The sequence below is a fragment of the Mobula birostris genome, chromosome 6 (assembly GCF_030028105.1).
Source record: "Mobula birostris isolate sMobBir1 chromosome 6, sMobBir1.hap1, whole genome shotgun sequence".
Lineage (NCBI taxonomy): Eukaryota > Metazoa > Chordata > Chondrichthyes > Myliobatiformes > Myliobatidae > Mobula > Mobula birostris.
In genome coordinates this window covers 55,053,868-55,079,562 of record NC_092375.1, presented here as the reverse complement: position 1 = coordinate 55,079,562, position 25,695 = coordinate 55,053,868, and the positions used below count along the sequence as shown (strand labels likewise).

Below are 25,695 nucleotides of genomic sequence, written 5' to 3'. Positions count from 1 at the left end.
CAACTGCTTGTACTTAAGCGGGCTATAGTAGATAAAGTTTCATGGTTACTTATTGCTTTCCAAATTCATCATAATAGCTAATAATAATCAGTTACCCTACTTGAAAACTGCCAAGCTGGGAGCAACTGAGCAGAGATGAATCTCACAGTGTCAGTGTTTGACCCTGATGTTCAGTATCATCCAGGACAGAGCAATACCGTGACTGATGCTCTATCTAGGCAGCCATTTGCAGGGGAGCCTAAGCCTGTCTTGGAGGATGCTGAGCTTGACAGGTCTGTGGCAATCTGTAGTCTGATCAATCGCAGCATTGCTCTTGACGTGGCACTGGTTACAGCTGGTCATAAAAGCTGTAAGGTTAAGCAAATTCAAGCTCTTGAAGCAGGTACTAGTGATGTAAGTAATCTGATGCAAGGAAACACCTCGACCTTCCTGGGTTATTCTGCTGGGGATTTCCACACTTTTCAGCAGCAGGACCCTGTGTTAAGTGTCTTCAGAAACGTATGGGACAGAAAATGAAAGCTGAATGGCAAGGAACGTAGAGCTCTGCCTAAACCGGTTTTGTCTCTGTTAAGCATTGGGACAGTATCAGGGAGCATACGGGGTTACTGTATCGTGTCGTTGAGGATGAGAAGCACGGGGAGTGTTATCAGCTTCTGCTACCTATCAGCTTGAGGAGTAAAGTGTTAGGGTATGTATATGACTCTATGGGCCATCGAGGCATAGAGCGTACTCTGCAGTTGTTGAGAAGCAGATGTTTTTGTGTGGGCATACACGAGGATGTGGCACAGTGGATCAAAAATTGTCCCCATTATGTTTTAACTAAAATGCTACACTCTAAGATCTGTCCCCCGGTCCCCAAATGAAATCCTTTCTTGCTTCTAGGCTGCTCAAAATTGTTGCTGTAGATTTAACTGTGCTTGAGCCAGCAGCTGATGGGCATGAGAATGTAGTCACAGACATTTTTACAAAATTCACCCAAGCATTCCCAACTCAGGATCAAAAGGCGAATACCACAGCAAAGGTGCTCTTAAGGGAATGGTTTATGAAGTACGGTGTTCCTGAGAGGTTGCATTCTGACCAGGGCTGTAACTTTGAAAGTGAGGTCATAACTGAGTTTTGCAAACTCTATGGGGTTAAGAAAAGTTGTACTACTCCCCATTTTTAATCAATATATGTATACTATAATTGATTTACTTATTTATTATTATTTTTTCCTCTTCTTCTTCTTCTTCTATATTATGTATCGCATTAAACTGCTGCTGCTAAGTTAACAAATTTCACAACACATGCCGGTGATAGTAAACCTGATTCTGAGGCTGATCCTTTTGGCAATGCTCAGTGTGAACGTTTCAATAGGACGACGCATGACTCATTGCGTACACTGCCTCCGGAAAAGAAATGCATGTGGCCAGAACCTCTACCTGAGTTAGTATAAGTGTATGATGTGACACTGCACATAACCTCCAGATATTCCCCTTATTACTTACTGTTTTGTGTTGATCCCCATTTGACAGTGGATGCTCTGCTGGGGCGAGAACAGTCTGTAGACGGGAAATATGAATAGTTAGACATAAACCAGAAACGACTGAGTGATGCTCATGCCAGAGCAAAAGAATACTCTGAACAGAAGGCTGCAGAACATATTGCCTTACGAGAGGATAAAATTCATTGTCCTAAGATTGATGTAAACACACTGGTTTACCTCAGGAACAGGCCAGTAGGCTGAAATAAGATCCAGGATGCTTGGAAATCAACTGTCTACAGGGTGGTAGAGAAATTAGACAACACATACGTGGCGGAACCTTTGGAGGGGGGGCCTATCGAGAGGGTGAACAAGGTAGACATCAGGCCCTGTGAGAACGTTCCCACCCCAGTTCCTCAAAGGAGACTGCAAACTCCTGTAATTCAGGTTAGCCTTTCCTGGGACATAAATCAGATTCTGAGGATTCAGGGAATGGAGTGCTATTGGGAGAAGATGTGTCAGAACACAATGTACAGAATCTCAGCCCTAGCCTTGACAGCAAACCTTCTGGGACTGAGACTATAGGACCTGTGACAGCTGATACAGGGCAGATGTCGGTAGTCTTCCTGTAGCAGCACCCCGCAGGGGTAAAAGAGTAAATGCTGGACAGCACTCTAACCCACATCACGGGCCAAGGTCAGTCCAAGGTGTGGCCTTCATAAGTCCTGCAGCAGTGTCACAAGGACTGGCTAGTCTAAGTTCAGTTCTCTTCAGAGAAGCCATTAGAGGTTAAAAGAACCTTTGCGGTGAGCGAGTAATCAAGGATGCTTACCTGTATGCAGTGGAGAATGTAACCAGGTGATTATTAAATATCATTTTTTATTGTTAGTGCACTTATGTATTCACCCTGGTAATGCTAAAATAGTTGCCTGTGCCTTTAAGAGAAAATGGTGAGGTCATTTTGCACGGGTGGAGTAGAATGAAGAGTTGTCATTTTCTAGAGGGAATGCCATTTGAATGCTTTTCCCAGGTTTGGTGAGGAAAGGTGAATAATATCTGATAATATCCATGTAAATTCATTTATACTTGTTTGTAAATCTAGAGTATCAGTAATTTGACATGTTTTACATGTGGATGTTTTAGATTTTTGCAAGTAAATTGATCAGTTCTGGAATAATGTGGTTGTGAAGTTCCTTATCGGCCTAGTAGGTTAGTCTTTTTAGTAATTTAAACTCCAAGGCAATATATTACACAAGTTTATTTTTGTTTTTCTTTATTGTCTCATGACCAAATGTGAGTGTAACAGAGTAATGTGAATATGTTAATCTCTGTTTACATAGCTGAGTGAGGAGAACTCGTTTCAGGGTCGAGCCTGTATGTGTTTGGAAGTTAAGCACATGTGTGCCAAAGTGAGTATATCTCTTAGTTAAGATGAGAAGTATTTATTCAGATTTTTCATGTTGTGTATAAAATATAGGGTTGGTGGGACTCTGATGTTGTTTGTATTGTTTCTTAGAATTGCCACTACCATATTGGTTTTGTATTTTTTTTATTTATTTTCATACTGCATACGTAACAAGGGTGTGGACTGAAATTAAGCAGAGGTTGTAACAGCAGGAACTGTTTTTTAAAAATTTATGTTGTTGTTTTTATTTTGATACCCTCTTTCTGCATTAAAACATCTAAAACATATAAAGGAATTTGAGACCTGAAAAAGTATTTGTTGTCCTGCATGTGTAATTTTCCCCAGGTTACAAAACTAAACGTGATATAATGTATTGTAAGTATTAAACCTTAAAAATCAATTGAAGACACCGTGAAAGAACTGAAACAGTAGCAGAAAACATTACTAGAACTAGAGGTCATGGGTTAAGGATGAAAGATGAAATGTTTAAGGGGAACATGAGGGGAACATCTTCATTCTCAGGGTGGTGAGAGTGTGGAATGCGCTACCAGTAGAAGTGGTAGATTGGGGTTCAATTTCAACATTTAAGAGGAATTTTGCTGGATACATGGATGGGAGGGTTTTGGAGTTGCAGGCTGCTGGAACTAGAGAGGTTAATAGTTCAGCTTGGACTAGATGGGCTGAAGGACATGTTTCTGTGCTTAAGGGTTCTAAGATTCTATGACTCTAAAAAGCCACACATAATTACAAAACTAGCTTCTTACTTTTCCTTCCCACAGTCCTCCAGTCCTCATTGAAATCAATACATTTTCCATCAAAAGTCCTATGGGATCTCAACCAGATGGAGCGCTGCCACTGAATTTCATAGAGCCCAGTATCACAGTGTATTGAAAACCATGGCACCAACAATTAGTGCTTAAGTATGGGACCCAAATGTGAATCTGCAAGCGTGTTGGCATGTAAACAGTGGGGGATGAGTTCACCATTAAACATTTAGATCCACGCCAATAAGTAGCAATAAGAAGCCCTGACTTTGGGATCATAGATCTGGCAGAAAGGGAAAACAGGCTCTGTTAGGTACTACCATGTTTTTGAGATCCGAAGAATAAATTATGATCGGATACTATAATCAATATTGATCTGAAAGTAGACAAAACTAGAAAGCAGTGCTCGGCTACTGATTGACTTCAGCAAGTGAACCTTAAACAGTCATCAGGTCCCTCACTTATCTCTTCGTGTGGCCTAATGCTTGTAAGTTGGTTACCTTGGATACCCGTGTATTTCTAAATCTTTTATGGATTCACACGTATTTCAACCAACCAAAAGAGATGGAGATGGGAGAGAGGAAACAATCATTTTTCAAATTGTTAAACACAAAATTGAGTATTAATCCTTGCCTAGAAATACATGGAAGAAGATTTTATTTTTTTTCCTGATCTGTTTTGGTAGTTGGAATGGTTGTTGTCATCTTCAGAAAAGGTTGTTTAAAAATCTGTAATTATAAAAAAATTCTGACTGCGCCAAAAAGTTTAGTCAAGTAAGAGCTTTTGAAATTTAGAATTCTATGACACATGCTATGCCAATATTGATCTACAGAATATAATTTTAATTAGTTGGCATAATTAGTACTTTGGATGCACATGGGTTGTGTTATTGGTTTGAATGTTCCAGGTTTCCCTATTTACTCTGCTGCATATTCAGATTACGTTTCTAGGAAATTGTGAAATAAATTTACAGTATGAAAGCTGAGATAGGAAACAGGATAGCTTTTGCCATAAATCACACAATTCAGGTTATTCTGGGCAGAACATAAAACCACAACTACAGAAAAGCATAGTTGTAATCCTGCAAAATGAAGATGCTTGACTAATTGCCAGTATATATAATAGCACTAAATCAAAGACGGTACCTACAGCAAGCTTGAATATGCAGCAATTTACATTGTGGCCAGAAAAGGAAAAGGTCCCACTTTCCTCACCACAAATAAATCTGAACATTTGCAGCCAATTTTCTTTTTATCATCTCAATTGAAATGAATGGCAGGTTATGAAAGGATAGAAACAGGTAAGGCCACTTTAATCTTTGTGCAGAGCATAGTCAGACTGTTTCTGCCCCATGGTACTGCCTTCCAGCACGATCAAAAGTCAATCCTTTTGTTAAATGCTTCAATTACACATAGCATCAGTAAAATTGCTTTGCAGTTTTTTAAAATGCAATTAACTGTGTGAAAATAATTACTACTTAAATTGTATTCAGACTAAAGATTCTCTAACTTACAGTTCCATCAAGCTAATTTCTTGATCTTCCATTTACTTTAAGTAGACGTTAGGGAGACCATATAAAATTATATTTAAGAGGCAATGAAATAATGTAGACATTTCCAGCATCATAAAACACGTTCATGGAGAGGAACAATCCACATTACACCATGTCCAATTGACTCTTCTGTGACAAGTAATACCAGAGATGGTGCAAAAGGGCTGCTGATTCACTCACAGTCTGTTGTGTCCCACTGCCAAGGAGCAATTCCATATTCACAGACACAAAGAAAAGTGACAGAGAATGAAAGCACAGATTCATCCTCAATTCAGAAGGGAATATTATTGAACTGAACGGAAACATAATCCTAAATGGCATACAAAAGAGATATCTGCATAATAGCTCATATCACTGAGATTTCCCGTATCCCAGTTTTATTCTTTCAATTTACAGGTAATGTAATCTTTCTGTTGTGTAAGGACAAGACATGATTTCATGAAATGCTAATCCAGTAGGCCTACTTAGAATTTTATATCAAGCCAACTGCCTATAATATAATTGAACAGGTAAGAGTAAACAGACATCAATACATGACATTAAAACCATACATAAAAGTAAATGATTTATAGAAGTCTCTTTCCATATAGTATTCATTCTAATCATAAGATTGAGTTTTTACTGAAGTATGATTAATTTGTCCATATAATATTGGCACATACTCTCAGTACTGGCATTCTTTTCATTTTGCTTTAACATTTTTATTTCATTCTATTATGTAGATGGGCAAACACTGAGAGAGATAAGGGAGAAAAAATTTCAGTGCAGAGTCCCCCTGTGGCCATTCCCCTCAGCAACAGGTATCCCCTTTTGGATACTGCTGAGGGGGGTGGCCTGTCTGGGCAAGGCAGCAGCAGCCATACCAATAGCTCTGTGATCAGCTCTGAGCATCCGAAGGGTAGGGCGAAGTGAGGTGGAGCGATAGACATAGGGGACTCGATAGCTAGGGGAACAGATAGGAGATTCTGCAGCAGCAAAACAGATGCCAGGATAGTGTGTTGCCTCCCGGGTGCTAGGGTCCAGTATGTCTCTGAGCGGTTGCAGAATATTCTTGAAGGGGACGGTGAGCAGCCAGAGGTTGTGGTACATGTTGGTGCCAATGACACAGGCAGGAGAGGGGTAGAGGTCCTGCGCAGTAAGTTTAGGGAGCTAGGAAGGAGGTTGAAGAACTGGATCACCAGGATGGTAATTTCCAGATTATTCTTGGTGCCATGAGCTGGGGAAGGTTAGAACAGGAAGATAGCACAGATGAATGAGTGGCTGAGGAGATGGTGCTGGGGGAAGGGTTTCAAGTTCTTGGATCTTTGGAACATTTTCTGGGGAAGGGGTGGCCTGTACAGGTGGGACGGATTGCACCTGAAATGGAGGGGAACTAATGTCCTGAAAGGAAAGTTTGCTAATGATATTGGGGAGGGTTTAATCTAGATTTGAAGGGGAGTGGGAACCGAAGTGAAGAGGTAGAGGATGGAACAGTTGGTGTACAAGTAGAGACAGCTTGTCGGGAGTTTGTGAGGAAGAATAGGCAGATGGTAGAGAAAAGATGCACTCCGCCAGATGGGTTGAAATCTGTTTATTTTAATGCAAAGAGTATCATAAACAAGATATGAACTTAGAGAGTGTGGCGTTGTGGGCTTTACAGAGACTTGGATGTCTCAGGGGCAAGAATGGCTGCTGAATGTGCTGGGCTTTAGATGTTACTAAGGGGACATGGAGGGAGACAAAAGAGGTGGGAGAGTGGCATTGCTAATCAGGGATAGTGTCATAGCTGCAGAAAAGAAGGAAGTCATGGAGGGATTGTCCACTGAGTCAGTGTGAGTGGAAGTCAGAAACAGGAAGGGGGCAAGAACTCTACTGGGTGTGTTTTATAGACAACCCCCCCCCCCCGCCAATAGTAACAGAGACATTGAGGTGCAGACAGGGAGGCAGATTGTAGAATGGTGCAATAATAATAAGTTGTTGTGATAGGTGATTTTAACTTTCCTAATATTGACTGTCATCTCCTTAGAGCAAGGGGTTTAGATGGGATGGAGTTTGATAGGTGTGTACAGGAAGGTTTTCTGATGCAGTATGTAGATAAGCCAATTAGAGGAGAGGCTGTACTTGATCTGGTACTGGGAAATGATCCTAGTCAGGTTTAGGGTAGGGTAGGGGGAAATCTGATATTATTAGGTAGGAACTTGGGAACATAAACTGGGAGCAGATATTCTCATGGAAATGCATGGCAGAAATGTGGCATATGCTCAGGGAACATTTGCATGGCATTCTGCATAGGCATGTTCCACTGAGGTACAGAAAGGATGGCAAGGTAAAAGAACCATGGTGTACAAAGGATGTAGAAAATCTAATTAAGAAGAAAAGCTTACAAAAGGTTCAAGAAACTAGGTACTGTTAGAGCTCAAGAATGAAATTAGGAGAGCAAGAAAGGGCCGTGAGAAGGCCTTGGCAAGCAGGATTAAGGAAAACCCCAAGGTACTCTACAAATATGTGAAGAGCAAGATGTTGAGCCGTGTGAGAATAGGACTAATCAGGAGCAGTAGTGGAAACGTGCATGGAGCTGGGGGAGGTAGCGAAGGTACTAATGAATATTTTGCTTCAGTATTCACCAGTGAAAAGGACCTTGGCAGTTGTGGGGATGACTTGCAGCGGACTGAAATGCTTGAGTGTATAGACATCAAGAGAGAGAATGTTTTGGAGTTGTTGATAGGTATTAAGTCATTGGGACTGGACAGGATATACCACAGGCTACTGTGGGAAGCAAGAGAGGAGATTGCTGAGCCTCTGGCGATGACTTTTCAATCATCAATAGGGACGGGAGAAGTACCAGAGGATTTGAAGACTGCAAATGTTGTTCCTGTGGTGATATCACGTGTAATGATGTGAAAGAATTCTGAGCATGTACAGATATGATAGAATGATCTGGAACATAGCTTGGTAAAAACATGGTTTGGTTTTGTTGCTGTAAATAAAAGTTCTAATTCTTCCAGAATATGATTCTTTATTGTTAACCCACGGTACATATAAACATAAAGAACACAACAGTTCCCTTGTTCAAGAAAAGGAGTAGAGATAACCCAAGAAATTATAGACCAGTGAGTCTTACTTCAGTGGTGGGCAGGTTGTTGGAGAAGATCCTGAGAGGCAGGATTTATGAGCATTTGGAGAGACATAATATAATTAGGGATAGTCAGGTTTGTTTTGGCAAGGGCAGGTTGTGCCTTATGAGCCTAACAGAATTCTTTGAGGAGGTAACAAAACACATTAATGAAGGTAGAGCAGTGGATGTAGTGTATACGGATTTCAGTAAGGAATTTGATAAGGTTCCCCATGCAAGGCTCATTCAGAAAGTAATGAGGCATGGGATCCAAAGAGACCTTGCTTTGTGGATCCAGAATTGGCTTGCCCACAGAAGGCAAAGGGTGGTTGTAGATAGTTAGTATTCTGCATGGAGGACGGAGACCAGTGGTGTACCGTAGGGATCTGTTCTGGGACCTCTCCGCTTTGTGATTTTTATGAATGACTGAATGAGGAAGTAGGAGGGTGGGCTGGTAAGCTTGCTGATGACACATAAGTTGGGAGTGTTGTGGATAGTCTGGAGGGTCATCAGAGGTTACAGTGGGACCTTGATAGGGTGCAGAACTGGGCTGAGAAGTAGCAGATGGAGCTCAACCCAGATAATTGTGAAGTGGTTCATTTCGATACGTCAAATTTGAAGACAGAATTTAATATTAATGGTAAGATGCTTGTCAGTGCGGAGGATCAGAGAGATCTTGGGGTTCATGTCGATAGGACACTCAAAACTGCTGCACAGGTCAACAATGTTGCTGGGAAGGCATATGGTGTGTTGGCCTTCATCAGCCAAGTTCAAGAACCATGAGGTAATATTGCAGTTATATAAGACCTCGGTCAGACCCCACTTGGATACTGTGTTCAGTTCTAGTCACCTCACTACAGGAAGGATGTGGAAACTGTAGAAAGAGTACAGAGGGGATTTACAAGGATGATGTCTGGATTGGAGAGTGTGCCTTATGAGAATAGGTTGAGTGAACTTGGCCTTTTCTCCTTGGGGTGACAAAGAAAGGATGAGAGGTGACCTGATAGAGGTACATAAGATGATGAGAGGGATTGACTGTGCGGATAGCCAGAGATTTTTTCCCAGGGCTGAAATGGCTAACATGAGCGGGCATAGTTTTAAGGTGCTTGGAAGCAGGTAAAGGGGGATGTCAGACGTAAGTTGTTTTACACAGAGAATGGTAGGTGCGTGGAATGCACTGCCAGCGGCGGTGGTGGAAGCGGATACGATAGGGTCTTTTAAGAGACTCCTGGATAGGTACATCGAGCTTAGAAAAATAGAGGGCTATGGGTAACCTTAGGTAATTTCTAAGTAAGTACATGTTTGGCACAGCATTGTGGGATGAAGGGCCTGTATTGTGCTGCAGGTTTTCTATGTTTCTGAATGATTTGCCTTTCTAGGGTGAGACAATTGTTTTTGCTACTTTTTTCCTGAATATCCAGAACTGCAATATTCTGAATAACTGATTTTTTTTTCTTTTAAACTCAAAGATGCATTTTAATTCCACTCATCCTCCTGCCACAGAAGGTCTCAAGCATACATATGGGCTCCACAGGCTTCCTCTCCAAGGGCACCCAGACATGATCATACATTTACAGGATCCACTAACAATTGAGGTGAACAGATCTTGTGAAAGAGTTTTATGCCTACTTGAGAGAACACAGTTTGGCCCTGCAGAACAACATATTCAAAGGACAGCAGATCTTAGTGCAATGTAGGACTATTTCCAAAACAATTCAGGTGAGATTCTGTATACACCCATTAATCTGGGGCTCAAGTTCACTATAGACAATAGGTGCAGGAGTAGGCCGCTCAGCCCTTCGAGCCAGCACCACCACTCACTGTGATCATGGCTGATCATCCACAATCAGTATCCAGTTCCTGCCTTATCCCCATAACCTTTGATTCTGCTATCTTTAAGAGTTCTATCCATCTCTTTCTTGAAAGCATCCAGAGACTTGGCCTCCACAGCCTTCTGGGGCAGAGCATTCCATACATCCACCACTCTCTGGGTGAAAAAGTTTTTCCTCAACTCCGTTCTAAATGGCCTACCCCTAATTCTTAAACTGTGGCCCCTGGTTTTGAACTCGCCCATCAGCAGGAACATGCTTCCTGCCACCAGCGTGTCCAATCCCTTAATAATCTTATATGTTTCAATAAGATCCCCTCTCAGCCTTCTAAATTCCAGAGTATACAAGCCTAGTCACTCCAACCTTTCGACGTATGACAGTCCCGCCATCCCGGGAATTAACATTGTGAACCTACGCTGCACTCCCTCAATAGCAAGAATGTCCTTCCTCAAATTTGGAGACCAAAACTGCAAAACTACCTTCTGACTATGGCAGAACTGGCACAGTACTCAACGCACATTAGTGTACAGGTCACATGAACAAAATGGGGAGATGAATTACACAAATTTATTTCCTTTTAAAGTGTACACTCTATAGTAAGTAAATTACTTGTATAATTCCTTAAACCATACATACTCAAAAGTGAAAGAAAATGTAAAGAGAGTTGTTATACAATAGAGGTTTTTAGTGAACTTACAAAGATGCATAGCACATCTTTCAGCTAATAATGGGAAATTATTGGAAGGATGAAAAATAAAATCATATCAGGGAATTAACAATACAATCATGGATTCAATGTTGTATTAACATAATCTTTGCAATTGAAATATGAATAAATTAATCAAATTGGAAGGAATCAAACCATAATATAAACCAGATGAAGCAAAGCAATGATAGAATCACAGAATTGTAGAAATCTACAGCACATTACAAGCCCTGAGCCAACCCAAATGGCTCAGAATTTGCAGCATGTGTAATGGACAGTAGCCTTTGGCATTGTATATGTGGAGTTCATGGTGAGAATTCCTAAAGCTGTCATAGGTGAGAGTCCACTCTCCTCAGTTAATACAAGAAGGTTGCAGATGCTGTAATCTGGAGCACAAAAGAAAGTGCTGGAGAAACACAATGGGTTAGGTAGCATCCGTGGAGCCAGAAGTAGTCAATGCTTCAGGTGTGACCTTACATCAATCCAGTCCTGCTGACCTTCTCAACCAGTTTGTTTTATGTTCCACTCCTCATCAGGATGCATTGATACAGTCTTCACCAAGGCAGGCAGCAAAGCAACCACTGCCTTTAACTTTTAGTACTGTGATGGGGTCCTGAATTACCCCTAAGAACTGAGAACTGTGCTCGATTACCCCTATGGACTATACCTTTAAAAAGTGAGAGGGAGTTGTTCAACACCAGACACCTTGTTACTGAGAGAGAGAGAGAGAGACAGACAGACAGACAGACAGACAGACAAAGAGGCGAAGACTGCTTTGAGATGGTGTTAAGAACCCCTAAGGTTTATATTTTCTGTGGACTGTCACTTTCAGGCACAAGAAAGAACTGAGACTAACTTTTGGATTTCTGCTGAGTTCGGAGAGAGAGGGCACTGAGCAGCTCGTGGGTCACTATGGTGACCGAGGGCGGCGTTATTTGATGGACAATCAATGTTATGGTTTCTCTGCAGCATGTTTACTTTTTATAAGGACACTGATTTCAGCTTCTATATTCTTACAGAGAGAGAAGGGAAGAGCTGTTATCTGAGAGACAGTTGGTATTCAGTATGGGGAGATAAATAGAAGGTTAGGTGATAGACCTGAGACACATGATTTTGGACACTGAATGAGCTTTGTTGTGCCCACAGAAAAAGTGGGTTTTGGTGGATCGATCAGTGGCTCTCACAGTGTGAACAGGGCATGACCGGTGGGGAGTTGTTTGTGTGTCAGCCCTCGCCTGGGTTGATAGCTCCACCACAGAAGAATGGTCCCCTTTTGTTGTGGTCACTTCTAAAGGACTTTGGAGGACAACGGGAAGATCGGTGTCAGCTCAACTGAAGACTCAAATCTCTCTCTCTCTCTCCATCACTACTCAACTCAATACCACGAACTGAACTGAACTTTACTCATTATCGTAAGACTATCTATTTACCCCTAGACTTAAAGAAGCTTGGTTTTCATATATTTCCACACTTACTTATATATAATCATTGCTAACCTGTTTGATTTATCTGTATTTATATTACTGTATTGCGTAGTTACTAATAAATATCACTAGTTAGTAGCAATGCTGGACTCCAAAGTGTTTTCCATCTCTGCTGGTTCTTTAACCCGTCATGGGGTACGTGACAGGGCATTGTATATGTGGAGTTCATGGTGAGAATTCCTAAAGCTGTCATAGGTGAGAGTCCACTCTCCTCAGTTAGTACAAGAAGGCTGCAGATGCTATAGTCTGGAGCACAAAAGAAAGTGCTGGAGAAAAACAATGGGTTAGGTAGCATCCGTGGAGCCAGAAGTAGTCAATGTTTCAGGTGTGACCTTACATCAATCCAGTCCTGCTGACCTTCTCAACCAGTTTGTTTTCTGCTCCACTCATCAGGATGCATTGATACAGTTTTCACCAAGGCAGGCAGCAAAGAACCACTGACTTTAACTTTTAGTACTGCTATCTGTATTTCTGGGTTGCAGTTGGCTATTCTATGATAGATTTGGACATTAATGCATGAGATAACGATACAACTTACTGGGTAAACATTTCCATACTTTGTAAATGGTCACCCTTTTCCAGGAAAGACATCATTAAACTGGAAAGAGTGCAGAGAAGATTTACTGTATGCGGCTGCTGCAGAACCTGAGGGCCTGAATTATGGGGAGAGGTTGGGCAGGCTAGGACTTTATTCCTGGGATTGTAGGAGATGGTGGTGGCCTTAAATAATATAAAATCATGATGGCCATAATATGGTAAACACATGTGGTCATTTTCCTCAAGGGAGGAGGAATTAAACACCATGAAGCATAGGTTTTAGGATTTAAAAGTGTCCTAAGGGGGCAACTTCTTCATGCAGAATGTGCTGCATATACATATTTATATATGTATGTATTGAGATACAGCACAGAATAGGCCCTTCTGGCACCAATCTGTGCCACCCAGCAACCCCTGATTTAACTCTAGACTAATCATGGGACAATTTACAATGGCCAATTAACCTACCAACAGGTATGGCTTTGGACTGTGGAGGAAACCAGAGCACCTGGAGGAAACCTATGCGATCACGGGAGGAACTCCATACAGACAGTGGCGGGAATATGAAATGATCTGACAGAGGAGGAAATTGGTGCAGATAGAATAACACTATTGAAATGGCTTTTGGATAAGAACATGGATGGGAGGAGTTTAGAGGGATATGGACCAACTGTGGGCAAATGTTGCTGGCTTGGTTGGCACCATGGATAGGTTGGCTTGAAGATCCTGTTTCCACACTGCGTTACTGTACATCTCTATGACTTAAAGAACTCTCCATGTTCATTGACACTTTTCTGAATCAGAACTGGGTTTACTATCACCAGCATGTGTCGTGAAATTTGTCAACTTAGCAGCAGCAGCACAGCTCCATGCATAATAATATAGAAAGAAAAATAAATAAATCAATTACAGTAAGTTTATATATGAATACTGAATAAATTAAAAATAGTTCAAAAACAGAAATGATACAAATTTTTAAAAAGTGAGCTAGCATTCAGGGGTTCAATGTCGATTTAGGAATCGCACGGCAGAGGGGAAAAAGCTGTTTCTGAATCACTGAGTGTGTGCCTTCAGGCTTCTGTATCTCCTACCTGATGGTAACAATGAGAAGAAGATATGCTCTGTGTGATTCGGGTCCTTAATAATGGACGTTGCCTTTCTGAGGCACCGTTCCTTAAAGATGTGTTGGGTACCATGGAGACCAGTACCCAAGGTGGAGCTGACTAATTTTACAACTTCCTGTAACTTCTTTCGGTCCTGTGCAGTATACCCCCCCCCCCCCCAATACCAGACAGTGATGCAGCCTGTCAGAATGATCTCCATAGCTCATCTATAGAAGTTCATGACAGTTTTAATTGACAGACCAAAGCACTTCAAACTCCTATTGAAATATAGTTTCTGTCTTGCCTTCTTTATAGCTGCATCGATATCACAAGATCACAAGACAAAGGAGCAGAAGTAGGCCATTCGGCCCATCGAGTCTGCTCCGCAGCTCCCCCATGAGCTAAACTATTCACCCATCTAGTTCCAATTTCTGGCTATTTCCCCATATCCCTTGATACCCTGACTAATTAGATACCTGTCAATCTCCTCCTTAAGCACCCTCAATGATCGGGCCTCCACAGCTGTATGTGGCAACGAATTCCACAAATCCACGACCCTCTGGCTAAAAAAATTTCTCCGCATCTCTGTTTTAACTGGGTACCCTCTAATTCTAAGACTATGGCCTCTTGTCCTGGACTCACCCACCAAGGGAAAGAACCTTTCCACATCTACTCTGTCCAACCCTTTCAACATTTGAAATGTTTCTATGAGATCCCCTCTCATTCTTCTATACTCTAATGAATACAGTCCAAGAGCCAACAAATGCTCCTCATATGTTAGCCCCTGCATTCCAGGAATCATCCTCATAAATCCTCTCTGAACTCTCTCCAACATCAGTGCATCCCTTCTAAGATAGGGGGCCTAAAACTGCACACAGTATTCCAAATGAGGTCTCACTAATGCCCCATAGAGCCTTATCAACATTTCCTTACTCTTACACACTATTCCTCTTGAAATGAATGCCAACATATAGCATTTGCTTTCCTTACCGCCGATCCAACTTGGTGGTTAACCTTTAGGGTATCCTGCACGAGGACCCCCAAGTCCCTTTGCACGTCCGATTTTTGAATTTTCTCCCCATCTAAATAATAATCTGCCCCATTATTTCTTCTTCCAAAATGTACAACCGTACATTTGTCAATGTTGTATCTCATATGCCATTTCTTTGCCTACTCTCCTAAACTGAATAAGTCTCTCTGCAACCTTCCTGTTTCTTCAACATTTCGTGCTCCTCCACCTATCTTGGTGTCATCCGCAAATTTAGCCACAAAACCGTTTAATCCATAATCCAAATCATCGATATACATTGTAAGAAGAAACGGCCCCAACACCGACCCCTGCGGAACACCACTAGTAACTGGCAACCAATCAGAATAGGATCCCTTTATTCCCACCCTTTGCTTTCTGCCTATCAGCCAATGCTCCACCCATTTCCTATCTTTCCATGGGCTGTCATCTTAATAAGCAGCCTCATATGCAGCACCTTATCGAAGGCTTTTTGAAAATCCAAATACACAACATCCACAGCCTCTCCCTTGTCAATCTTATTCGAGATTACCTCAAAAAATTCCAATAGGTTGGTGAGGCAGGATCTTCCCTTCATGAAACCATGCTGGCTTCGGCCTACCTTGTCATGCACCTCGAGGTATTTCATAACCTCGTCCTTGAGGATTGACTCCAATATCTTTCCAACTACCGGTGTCAGGCTAAAAGGTCTGTAATTTTCTTTTTGCTGCCTCCTTCCTTCCTTAAACAGCAGAACTACATTTGTGACCTTCCAGTCCTCCCGAACCATGCCAGAGTCTGTTGATTCCTGGAAAATCATTTCCAATGCTTTCACAATCTCCAGAGCCACCTCCTTCAGAACCCTTGGGTGCACCTCATCCGGACCGGGAGACTTATCTATTCTTAGTCCACTTAGCTTCCCAAGTACTTTCTCTCTAGTAATCTTGACTGTACCTAATTCTATTCCCTGATACCTCTGGCTATCAGGTATATTGCTCATGTCTTCCACTGTGAAGACTGATGCAAAATACTCATTCAGTTCCTCTGCCATCTCTTTGTTATCCATTATAATTTCTCCAGCATCATTTTCAATCGGTCCCATATCTACCCCTTGTCACTCTTTTACTCTTCATATATTTAAAAAATCTCTTAGTAGTATCCTTTTTTATGTTAAACACCAACTTCCTTTCATAATTCATTTTTCTTTCCTGATGACTTTCTTAGTTTCCTTCTGTAAGTTTTTAAAAGTCCTCATTTTTCCCACTAATTTTTGCTTCCTTGTATGCCGTTTCTTTTGCTTTTATTTTTGCCTTAACCTCTCTCATTAGCCACATTTGTGCCATTTTTCCATTCATGATTTTCTTTTTTCTTGGAATATATTTTTCCTGCATTTTCCTTATTTCTTGTAGGAACTTCATCCAATTCTGCTCTGCCGTCCCTCCATTTAGTTTACTTTTCCAATTGACTTGGGCCAGTTCCTCTCTCACACCACTGTAATTTCCCCTGTTCCACTGAAATATCGATACACCTGATACCAGCTTCTCCTTTTCAAATTTGAAACTGAATTCAATCATATTATGATCACGATTTCCAAGAGGTTCCTTTACCTCCAGCTCCCTAATCGCCTCAGGTTCGTTACACAGCACCCAATCCAAAACAGCCAGTCCCCTGGTGGGCTTCTGGACAAGTTGCTCCAAAAAGCCATCCTGTAGGCATTCTACAAACTCCCTCTCCTGAGCTCCATTACCTTCCTGACTTTCCCAATCCACTTTCATATTAAAATCCCTCATAATTATCTTGACATTTTCCTTCTGACACACTTCTTCTATTTCCAGCTGCAACTTGTAGTCCACATTCCGGCTGCTGTTTGGAGGCCTGTATATAAACTGCTATTAGTGTCTTTTTACCCTTGCCATTTCGTAATTCTACCCATAAGGATTCTACCTTTTCTGATCCTATGTCCTTTCTATTGATTTGATATCGTTACTTACTATCAGGGCCACGCCACCCTCTTTACCTACCTTCCTATCTTTCCTATGCACTGTGTATCCTTGGATATTCAGCTCCCAATCACATCCGTCATTTAGCCATGACTCGGTGATGGCCACAATATCATATCTTTTAACCTGCAGCTGTGCAGCAAGGTCATCCACTTTACTTTTAATGTTGCGTGCATTTAAGTACAGTACACTTAGATCAGAATCTGTTGCCGATTTTGCTATATTTCTATATTGCAGCAAATTATCCTGTATATTCACCGGCCTGTCCTTCTTGCCATGTTGGGACCAGGCTAGATCCTTAGAGATCTTGTCACCCAGGAAATTGAAATTGCTCACTCTCTCCTCTTCTGATCCCTCTATGAGGATTGGTTTGTGTTCCCTCATCTTATCCTCCCTAAAGTCCACAATCAGCTTTTTGGTCCCACTGATACTGAGTGCAAGGTTGTTGCTGTTTCAGTAGGTTTCCACATTCCATTGCATATACCCATCAGTTTTTGTCTGTAAGCTGCCTGATCAAAGATATCATTAGAATTCTTTGCAGCAGAACTTGGTAATCATGCATTTTGAGGAGCTGGCATCTGTGCTCTTCTTAATCCCTGCAGGAATACTGTGTTCTGCAACTCGCTGTATCCACATCGCACCTCTAAAATTACCTCTGAGTTATGTGCAGAATTGTGATGGCTGGCGTGGAATAAATATCACTTGATTGACAGTGTGCGTATATCTTTCTTTTTGCTTTTTTCAGCCGTTAGTTACATGTAGTTCTTGCTCTTCAAAAGAAGCAAACTATAATGCTCAGAATGGAGAAGAGAAAGCAGAAGTGTACAGTATATGCTGACAATCTGCTGGTCTCTTTTGATTGTGGAATAAAGTGCAAGTGAGATGCAAGGATGAGGAATAAGTGAACCTCAGGTGTGGTAAGGTTAAACGAGAAAATCTGCAGATGCACGGAATCCAAGCAACACACACAAAATGCAAGAGGAACTCAGCAGGCCAGGCAACATCTATGGACAAGAGTACAGCCGAGACCATTTGTCAGGACTGGAACAGAAAAGTTCTTTTTTTCCCCAGTCCTGATGAGGTGTCTTGGCCCAAAACGTTAACTAAACTCTTTTCCATAGATGCTGCCTGGCCTGCTGAGTTCCTCCAGCATTTTGTGTGCATGCTTAGGTTTGGTAATGTTATATTTTAATATCTGGTAGTGTGTATAAGCTGTATGATCTATACATAAACCTGCACTGGTATGTGTGTATGTGTGTGTATATGTTCCTAAGTCGGTGAGTGTGTGCCTTCAGGCTTCTGTATTTCCTTCCTACCGGTAGCAATGAGAAGAGGGCATGTCTTGGGTATGATGTTAGGACTGATAGATATGATGTGGTATGATGATTAATGAGAATTTTGTGTCATGAGGAGTGTATGAGCCAAGTGGGTTAACCGGTGGAATTTGGAAAAACTGGTGTGGTTGAGCTGAATAAATGTTTGCACACTATATGCAATTCCTAAGAGTAAAAGCAACCCTGGGTTGTTCTCCCTATCCTGTACATCTGTAGACCTTCTATGGTCCCCATATGGTTGTCATCTTCCAAAGCCTCTAGTCCTGTGTCTAAAAGGCATGGAACACAGTCTCTGCAGAACTGTGCTATTCTTCAATATCTCCCAGGATGAGATGCAGAATGCCTCCCAGCATGGGCTGCAACCACATGCAGCCTTAAACTTGAGAGGGTGAGCTAGTTTCAAGAAATTCATCCTTGTGGTTCTAGCCAATTACAGAATTGTTTCCCAATGAGCAGCACACACGAATCCACCATGCAAGTAATAATTAATAATTCAATATGATCTTGGCAGGTTGGTCTTTAACTCTTTTCCAGGGGTTATTTATGTTAGCCCTTCTTTGAGTTTTACTCTCTGATTTGCTTTTGGAATTCTTTCAATTTTCATTAGGTGATCAATCAGCCATGAATATCCCCTAGAGAAAGATGGACTCTTGACCTCACAATTTACTTCATCATGGTTTTACACCTTATTGTCTCGCCTGCTCTGCACTTCCTCTGTAACCGCAACACTTCATTCTGCATTCTGTTATTGTTTTGCCTTGTGCTACCTCAATGCACTGTTGCAATGAAATGCTTGATTAAGTCAACATCATTTAACAGAAAATCCAAGCCACATATTTGGTCACAGCACAATTCTTCTTTCAAAACATAATTAGAATTATGTTATTAAACCTTATTCCAGGGAATTTAGTTGGAATCTAGAATCCATTGTTTGTGGAAGCAACAAGAGCTTTATATAGATAAAGAGATGAACAATGAAAGAGAATGATTTGAAGGCGATGGGGAAGTATTGGAGGAATGGGTCTGACGAGCTTACTCGACAAGAAGCTGGCAGAAAACCAATGGGCCTTTAGATACTCCTCCTTTGTTCAAACAGTTCCAAATATCCATAATTCTTTGATGGAATTCATTAATCAAGAAAGACAAGCTAAAATGTGTTTACTAATTTCATCTCAGTTTTTAGATTCTTCCTTTAACTCCCAGGATATACATCATCTATTCTATAGAAATTCTAGTATAATTATTTTAAACAAAAACTAGAAAGAAAGAGCAAAAGAAGAGTAAAGGAAACAACTTATTCCCTTACCACACTCTTGAAATGCAGAACGGACAAATAGAAGTGATGGGTATATTACTGAGAAGTTAGGTCGGTTATTGTGCTGTTGCAACTAAACTTTGGTCAGACACAGAACAGATACCATGACGTGAGGCAGACACTGATGCAGTCATCTAGTGAAAATGACAATCAGGATCTGTGCAGCTATATCATAAATTAAATTATATTTTCTGACATTATTTACTTATATTTCTATATGGATGCTGTGCAGTGATATAAAATATGAAAAATAGTTTAGTCACACACATCAAAGTTGCTGGTGAACGCAGCAGGCCAGGCAGCATCTCTAGGAAGAGGTACAGTCGACGTTTCAGGCCAAGACCCTTCGTCAGGACTAACTGAAGGAAGAGACAGGATCTAAACTTCTTCGGTGTAGGCATCACCGGAAGAGGCTTCGCAGTAGTGAATTTAAAAATGCAAACAACAGGAATTCTGCAGATGCTGAAAATTCAAGCAACACACATCAAAGTTGCTGGTGAATGCAGCAGGCCAGGCAGCAGTAGCCCAAGTTTTAAGCTTTGTTTGGTGTTCTATGAGTATCATAATTTATATAGATTTAAGTGTCTTTGTTTTATGTTAAGATCAATATAGCCAGGGTAGTTTTGATGTTCAAGGAATATTGTAAATCAGGTAATATCAACTTAGTCATGAAGACAATTTTCATTTCTATTAAAAGCAGAAGAAATGCCTAATTACTTGTATTTATATATGCCTTGGGACTCCTCTCTAGTTAGTAGCAAAATGCTCTCTATAGTAGTGTCTGAACATTGTATTCTACCTTTGAAATTCATTCCATAGGAAACTGAAATGATACCGCCCAAATTATATCATCACCAGAGTCAGTTGCCTACCCTTAGCTGATGTTTAAGCACAGTTATCTACAGTAAATGGTACATAATTCATTGAGCTTTTATATGAGAGTAATCCACATTAAACTAGCAAGTTGAAATATCAGTTTGTTGAGTTCATTATAATCATAACGAATTCTCTGGAAAGACCTCACAAGATCTTGCTAGTACTGTCCATTCAATTTCTTCAAAAGTTCAAAGTAAGATTGTTATCAAAGTATATATATATCACCATATACTAATATGAGGTTCATTTTCGTGCAGTGATTCACAGTAGAACAAATGAATACAATAGAATCAATGAAAAACTACACACAAACTCTACCAAACAGCTAGTGTGCAAAAGAAGACAAACTGCAAATACAAAAAAGGTAACACATAAACAAACAAGCAGGTGATAATAAATAAATAAGTAGAACAGAGAACATGAGCTGAAGAGTCCTTGAAAGTGAGTCCATAGGTTCATTCATTAAATGCTTTTTGTTGTTGTAGGAATGATCAGCACTTTACTAAATCAGGGGAATCTGTAAAGTCAAAATGTGGCTGAGCGTCCATGTTCTAATGGAGGGTTTCCCCTTTTTGTATCTCTACATTCAAGTCACTGTATTCAAGAGATTTTCAATTGCTCACCATGTTTTTATCCCAGTTGTGAAGCAAGTGTTTTGTCTTACAAAGGAAAAAGGGAACGTTTGATTTTGTGCTGTTCAAAAGTGCCGCTTAGTCTAACAGTTACTCAAGTTCCTGATATTCAAAATCTACAAAAGTATTCTAGCCTTTAAATTGCGAAGAAAGTTTTTGAGTTGAGTTGCCCATGGCCTCATTATAGGTCTTATTATTAACACCGTGACATGCTTTTTCAAACCCTTTTGTGCTGCAAAGACAAAGTTGTGTACAGAAGCTAGATAAACTTACCTAAAAATAACACAAATTAGAATTATTACAGCATAGAATGAGGCCATTGCTCCTGACAAACCTATATGCCTTTTCTCAAAACTCTCCAGTAAAGTCTCATTTAACAGCTTTTCTCTCATGTCTTCCTTTTTATTCCCATTTAAACTTTGTATTTCCCATTAAATATTTAACCAATCCATGAGTGATGGAACCTCCATTCACCATTCCTCTCGGCATTGCATGAAAATATTTTTTCTCTGATCCTTGTGTTCTTTTCCCACTTTGTTCAAACTATTCTCCTCAAATTTTAAATCCACTAAGAACAGCTTTTCTATCCGAGACCCTCAATAATTTTGAATGCTTAAATGTTATCTCCTCTGAACCTTCACTGGCTTGAAGAGAACAATCCCATTTTTGCCAATCTATTCACATACCAAAGTCTCTCATCTCCATCGTTAAGATTTCACAACCGTCCTGTGTTCAACGCTGAGAATTGAACAAAATATTCCAGTTAGATATAACTGGTATTTTATAATAGTTCAAAAAGGTGTTGAAAGTATCATTTATGAAAACTGATCTCATTCTATAAAGCTCCAATAACATTTTTAAAACAGCTTTTAAATGTCTCTTAAATAATTTTTTATTTTGCTGCTTTTAAGTGTTTGGTCTTTCAGTACAGAGCGTAAATTTGTCATGAGGTGAATTGAAAAGAATTTGATATTTCAGACGTGAAAGTAAGGTCAATTTCTCACTAGACTAGTTACGCCACAAAAGGACTTGTTTATCCATTATACTTAATGATTCAGCCACGTTTTACCTGTTCATCTTGCTGGACCGGACAGTTATTTTCACCTTTGATTCTAACAAATGTACATAAATCTTTGCAGTCAAACCAACTTAACTGATGGATCCGTGATAGTTCCTGTCCATGACATTTTCTTGTATTCGAATTGTTTTTTTCTGTTTTCACTTCACTGTTTTGTTTAGTACTAGATAATTCTTTGGTCAATTTCAATAATACTTCCAGAATTAGAATGACAGACTTACCAGACACAATCAGCAAGCAGACAATAACTGTTCTTATCATGATGTTTTGTGGAATAACCATCTCGGAATTCCTCTGACAGTAATGACCGACTTAGTGAGCTTAAAACAATGGTAGTAGCAGGAAGTGCTCTTTAAAAGGAAACCACAGCTTTGCTTCTCTGACTACTAAATGTATCCAAAACAAATTAATTACTCTGGTTCATTCTCTATCTGTTAATTTTCAAAAACTTAATTAGCATGTTGATATCAAACACTGCATGTCTAAATAATAACTTACGGTAATTGATCTCATGTGATATTAATCAACCCATTATAAAACACTTCTTAATATCTTTTAATATTATAAGATATCTCTGCTCTTTAAAGTTTTAACCCTTATTATTGATTTGTCATGAAGTGAATAGAAAGGGATAATAGAAAAAATGATTTGTCCTTCTTGTGTAACTTAAGTTTCCCCTATAGTTACTTCAAAATCTTTGTTTGATAGTTCTTCTTATTTTTGTTCATTGTGGCTGATGTGTTGGGGTTTCTTGGTAGAGGAGAAGGAGGAGAAGAAGAAGGGGGGGCAGGGATCCTAGCAGTTACTCCTCCTAGTGTTCGTCTTTTACCCTTCACATATACCGAGTCTAATTCCTAATTGTTATTAAGCCATGATCACTTGTTCCTTAAAGGCTGCCTTTTCTCATCCCTTTCCATTTATGTTTTCATTGTCCTTTCAATATCTCTTCAAGCAACTGTTGGTTCCGGATAAATAAAACAATTTGCAGGAGCCCTGTTTATCTTTTATTCTTTTGAATAGAGGAACAGGCATCGTGTGAGAGAGACTGAAAGGAGTTCCCCTGTGAATCAAGGAAAAAACGGGTTGCACCCACATTACCTTGAGTGTGACTTCCTGGAACATGGACGCCATCATCAGTCAAAATAGATTCCATTTGGTTAATGCTCAGTTCATCCACATCCCTCTCAGAGTTCCAGGCAGTCAAATAAGGAACAGCCCTGATGCTTTCATCCACTGGCAATCCACTTTATCCTCCTGCTTTTCTCCATTATTCCAGATCAGTAGCTGGAAGATTGGTAGAAAAAGCTGTACACTAGTATCGTGGCTACATCATAGAACTGCAGTTAATTGGAGATAAAACAGCTGTGCTGCACCCATAACAATGTTTAGTCTGCAGAAGATGTCTTGAAATAGTGGTTTTACTGAAGTATGGATCGGCCCTTAGAAGATCTCAAGATTAATAACTTGCGTCATCCTTCATAACTCAGCACTAAGGCAGCTCAAGCCATTGTCAACAAGAAGGGCTAGAGCAAGGTGAGGAAGAGAGAAGGATGATGAGAGTAAGGAAACTGGAATGCCAATGACAATCATCCAGTAATGCATTGGAGGATAGATGCTGTTCACCATTGCCACCAAACACCACGATAAAGGATCCTGAGATTCCCCTGCAGGCAGACACTGGGGTTCCTGCTTGTGTTCCAGCAAAAGGTACATTGTCTATCTGCCAGCATTTACTAGTGAAGGAACTGTTCACCCTTCATGATTGCAGCAGCTCTGGGTTGGCTGTTGTCCCTGTACTGATTGTGACCGGTAAGTATCATTCGTAAGGCGAAACCCCATGGCCATAACCAATAGAAGCTGCAGCATGTCCCTTTGACCCAGCACTTTCTTCACGTGCACTTTTCCCTGCTGGCACAGTTTCCCATTTGGCTGATTTCTGTGTCCGTTGATTGATATAATTTTGATAACTACACAGGGAACACATTTTTAAGTGAGGTAATAAAAGTCTTTAACCTTCTCATCACCTGCTTTCTGCTGTTGAACCATACATACCATGTCTACACATGGTTTGCAATGCTAAGCAATTCTAGAGGTTTATTAGGACAATATTCAGATGTAGGGAAGGACTACTGGGATAGTGAAGACTAGTATTTTTGGATAATCAAACACCCAGATAACCTGGCTTGTTGGCTGCATACAGCCATGCATTTTGTTAATTTCTCACAGCACACTGCCTGCATTCAGAAACTTGTGAAAATTTGGTTCTGATAGAGGGAACCACAATTTTTTAGCCAATTCCTGGAATATGTCACAGTACCAGCACAGCTCATAGCCTCTTTAATGTAGGTGCAGTCAGTTAATGTTCTTGTTGGTATTGCAAGGCCACCAATTATCACATTCGTTGCAAATGACTAACCACATATACTGTAGGGCTGCTTTTAATCTAACATCTACAACCAGTCAAAGACGGATACTTTTTTGTCTTATGTCTGTTTATTTTGTGGTAGCATTTCTGCCTACACTGGAATAGATAAAAGTTTCAGACTATGTGTGGGGGAAAAAAAACAGCTTTTGCACTGGCTGCTGACCACATACATGGCAATGGCGCTTAGAATCAGTCATCAAACACTAGAGCACAGAACCATGCTCTTTGGCCCATCTAGTCCGTGCCAAACTGTTATTTGACCTAGTCCCATCAATCAGCACCTGGACCGAAGCCCTTTGTGTCCATGTACTTATCCAAATTTCTCTTAAATGTTGAAATCAAACCCACATCTATCACTTCTTCTGGCAGCTCGTTCCACACTTGTGCCACCCTCTGAGTGAAGAAGATACCCCTCAGGTTCCCTTAAATATTTAACCTTTCACCCTTAACCTGTGACTTCTAGTTGCACTTCTGTACTCTTTCAATTCTGTTGATAGTTTTCCTGTAGGTAGGTGACCAGAACTGCACCAGTACTCCAAATTTAGTACTTGGACAACATCAACATAACATCCCAATTCCTGTACTCAACAATTTGATTTATTTTGATTTATGAATACCTGTGTCTAAGTTTTCTACACAAGCTGCACCAGCTCAATCAGAGGAAGGTCAATTACATATTGCAAATCCTGCATCTTTTACAGCGCTATTGAATTCCTAACCCCATACCAACACCCAAAACTTCTGCTATGGCTGGAGAGATGGTTATATCCATAGATCAAGTATAATTCAAAAGTGTAATTATTGAAATTCAGTGAAGAATCATTTATGATTGTGTGTGAAACTGCTGCATAAATATGATCTTGACATTGTTAGATATCAAAAGGTGAAATAGTAGTCAGCTAAAGGGAAAATGCAGATACTGGTTTCTGTGTCAAGCAAAGTTTTTCTGTAGCTTATGTTTTCATTTTTTACTTGGGTCTACCATAACATTTCAAAGGTATTTAATGGAAATTTAAATGAATATTTAAGTGAAATTTTTCCAAAAGAAGTTTTCTTTCTTGGAAGTTTGGTAGGCCGTTGAGCTTGGCAAAATGTT

General features: G+C 40.4%; 1 protein-coding gene across 1 annotated transcript in view; it reads right to left on the bottom strand.

Moving 5' to 3' along the window:
* LOC140199796 (T-cell immunoreceptor with Ig and ITIM domains-like) overlaps window positions 1–22,490 on the bottom strand; it is a 70,653-nt gene extending 48,163 nt beyond the window's left edge. Inside the window, exons 1-2 of the mRNA XM_072262288.1 lie at window positions 22,396–22,490; window positions 1,488–1,541 (exon numbers count right to left, since the gene is read on the bottom strand). Of these exons, the coding sequence (XP_072118389.1) occupies window positions 1,488–1,541; window positions 22,396–22,456 (115 nt within the window). The 5' untranslated portion in view covers window positions 22,457–22,490. The remainder of the gene's footprint in view (window positions 1–1,487; window positions 1,542–22,395) is intronic.
* Window positions 22,491–25,695: the final 3,205 nt, after the last annotated feature.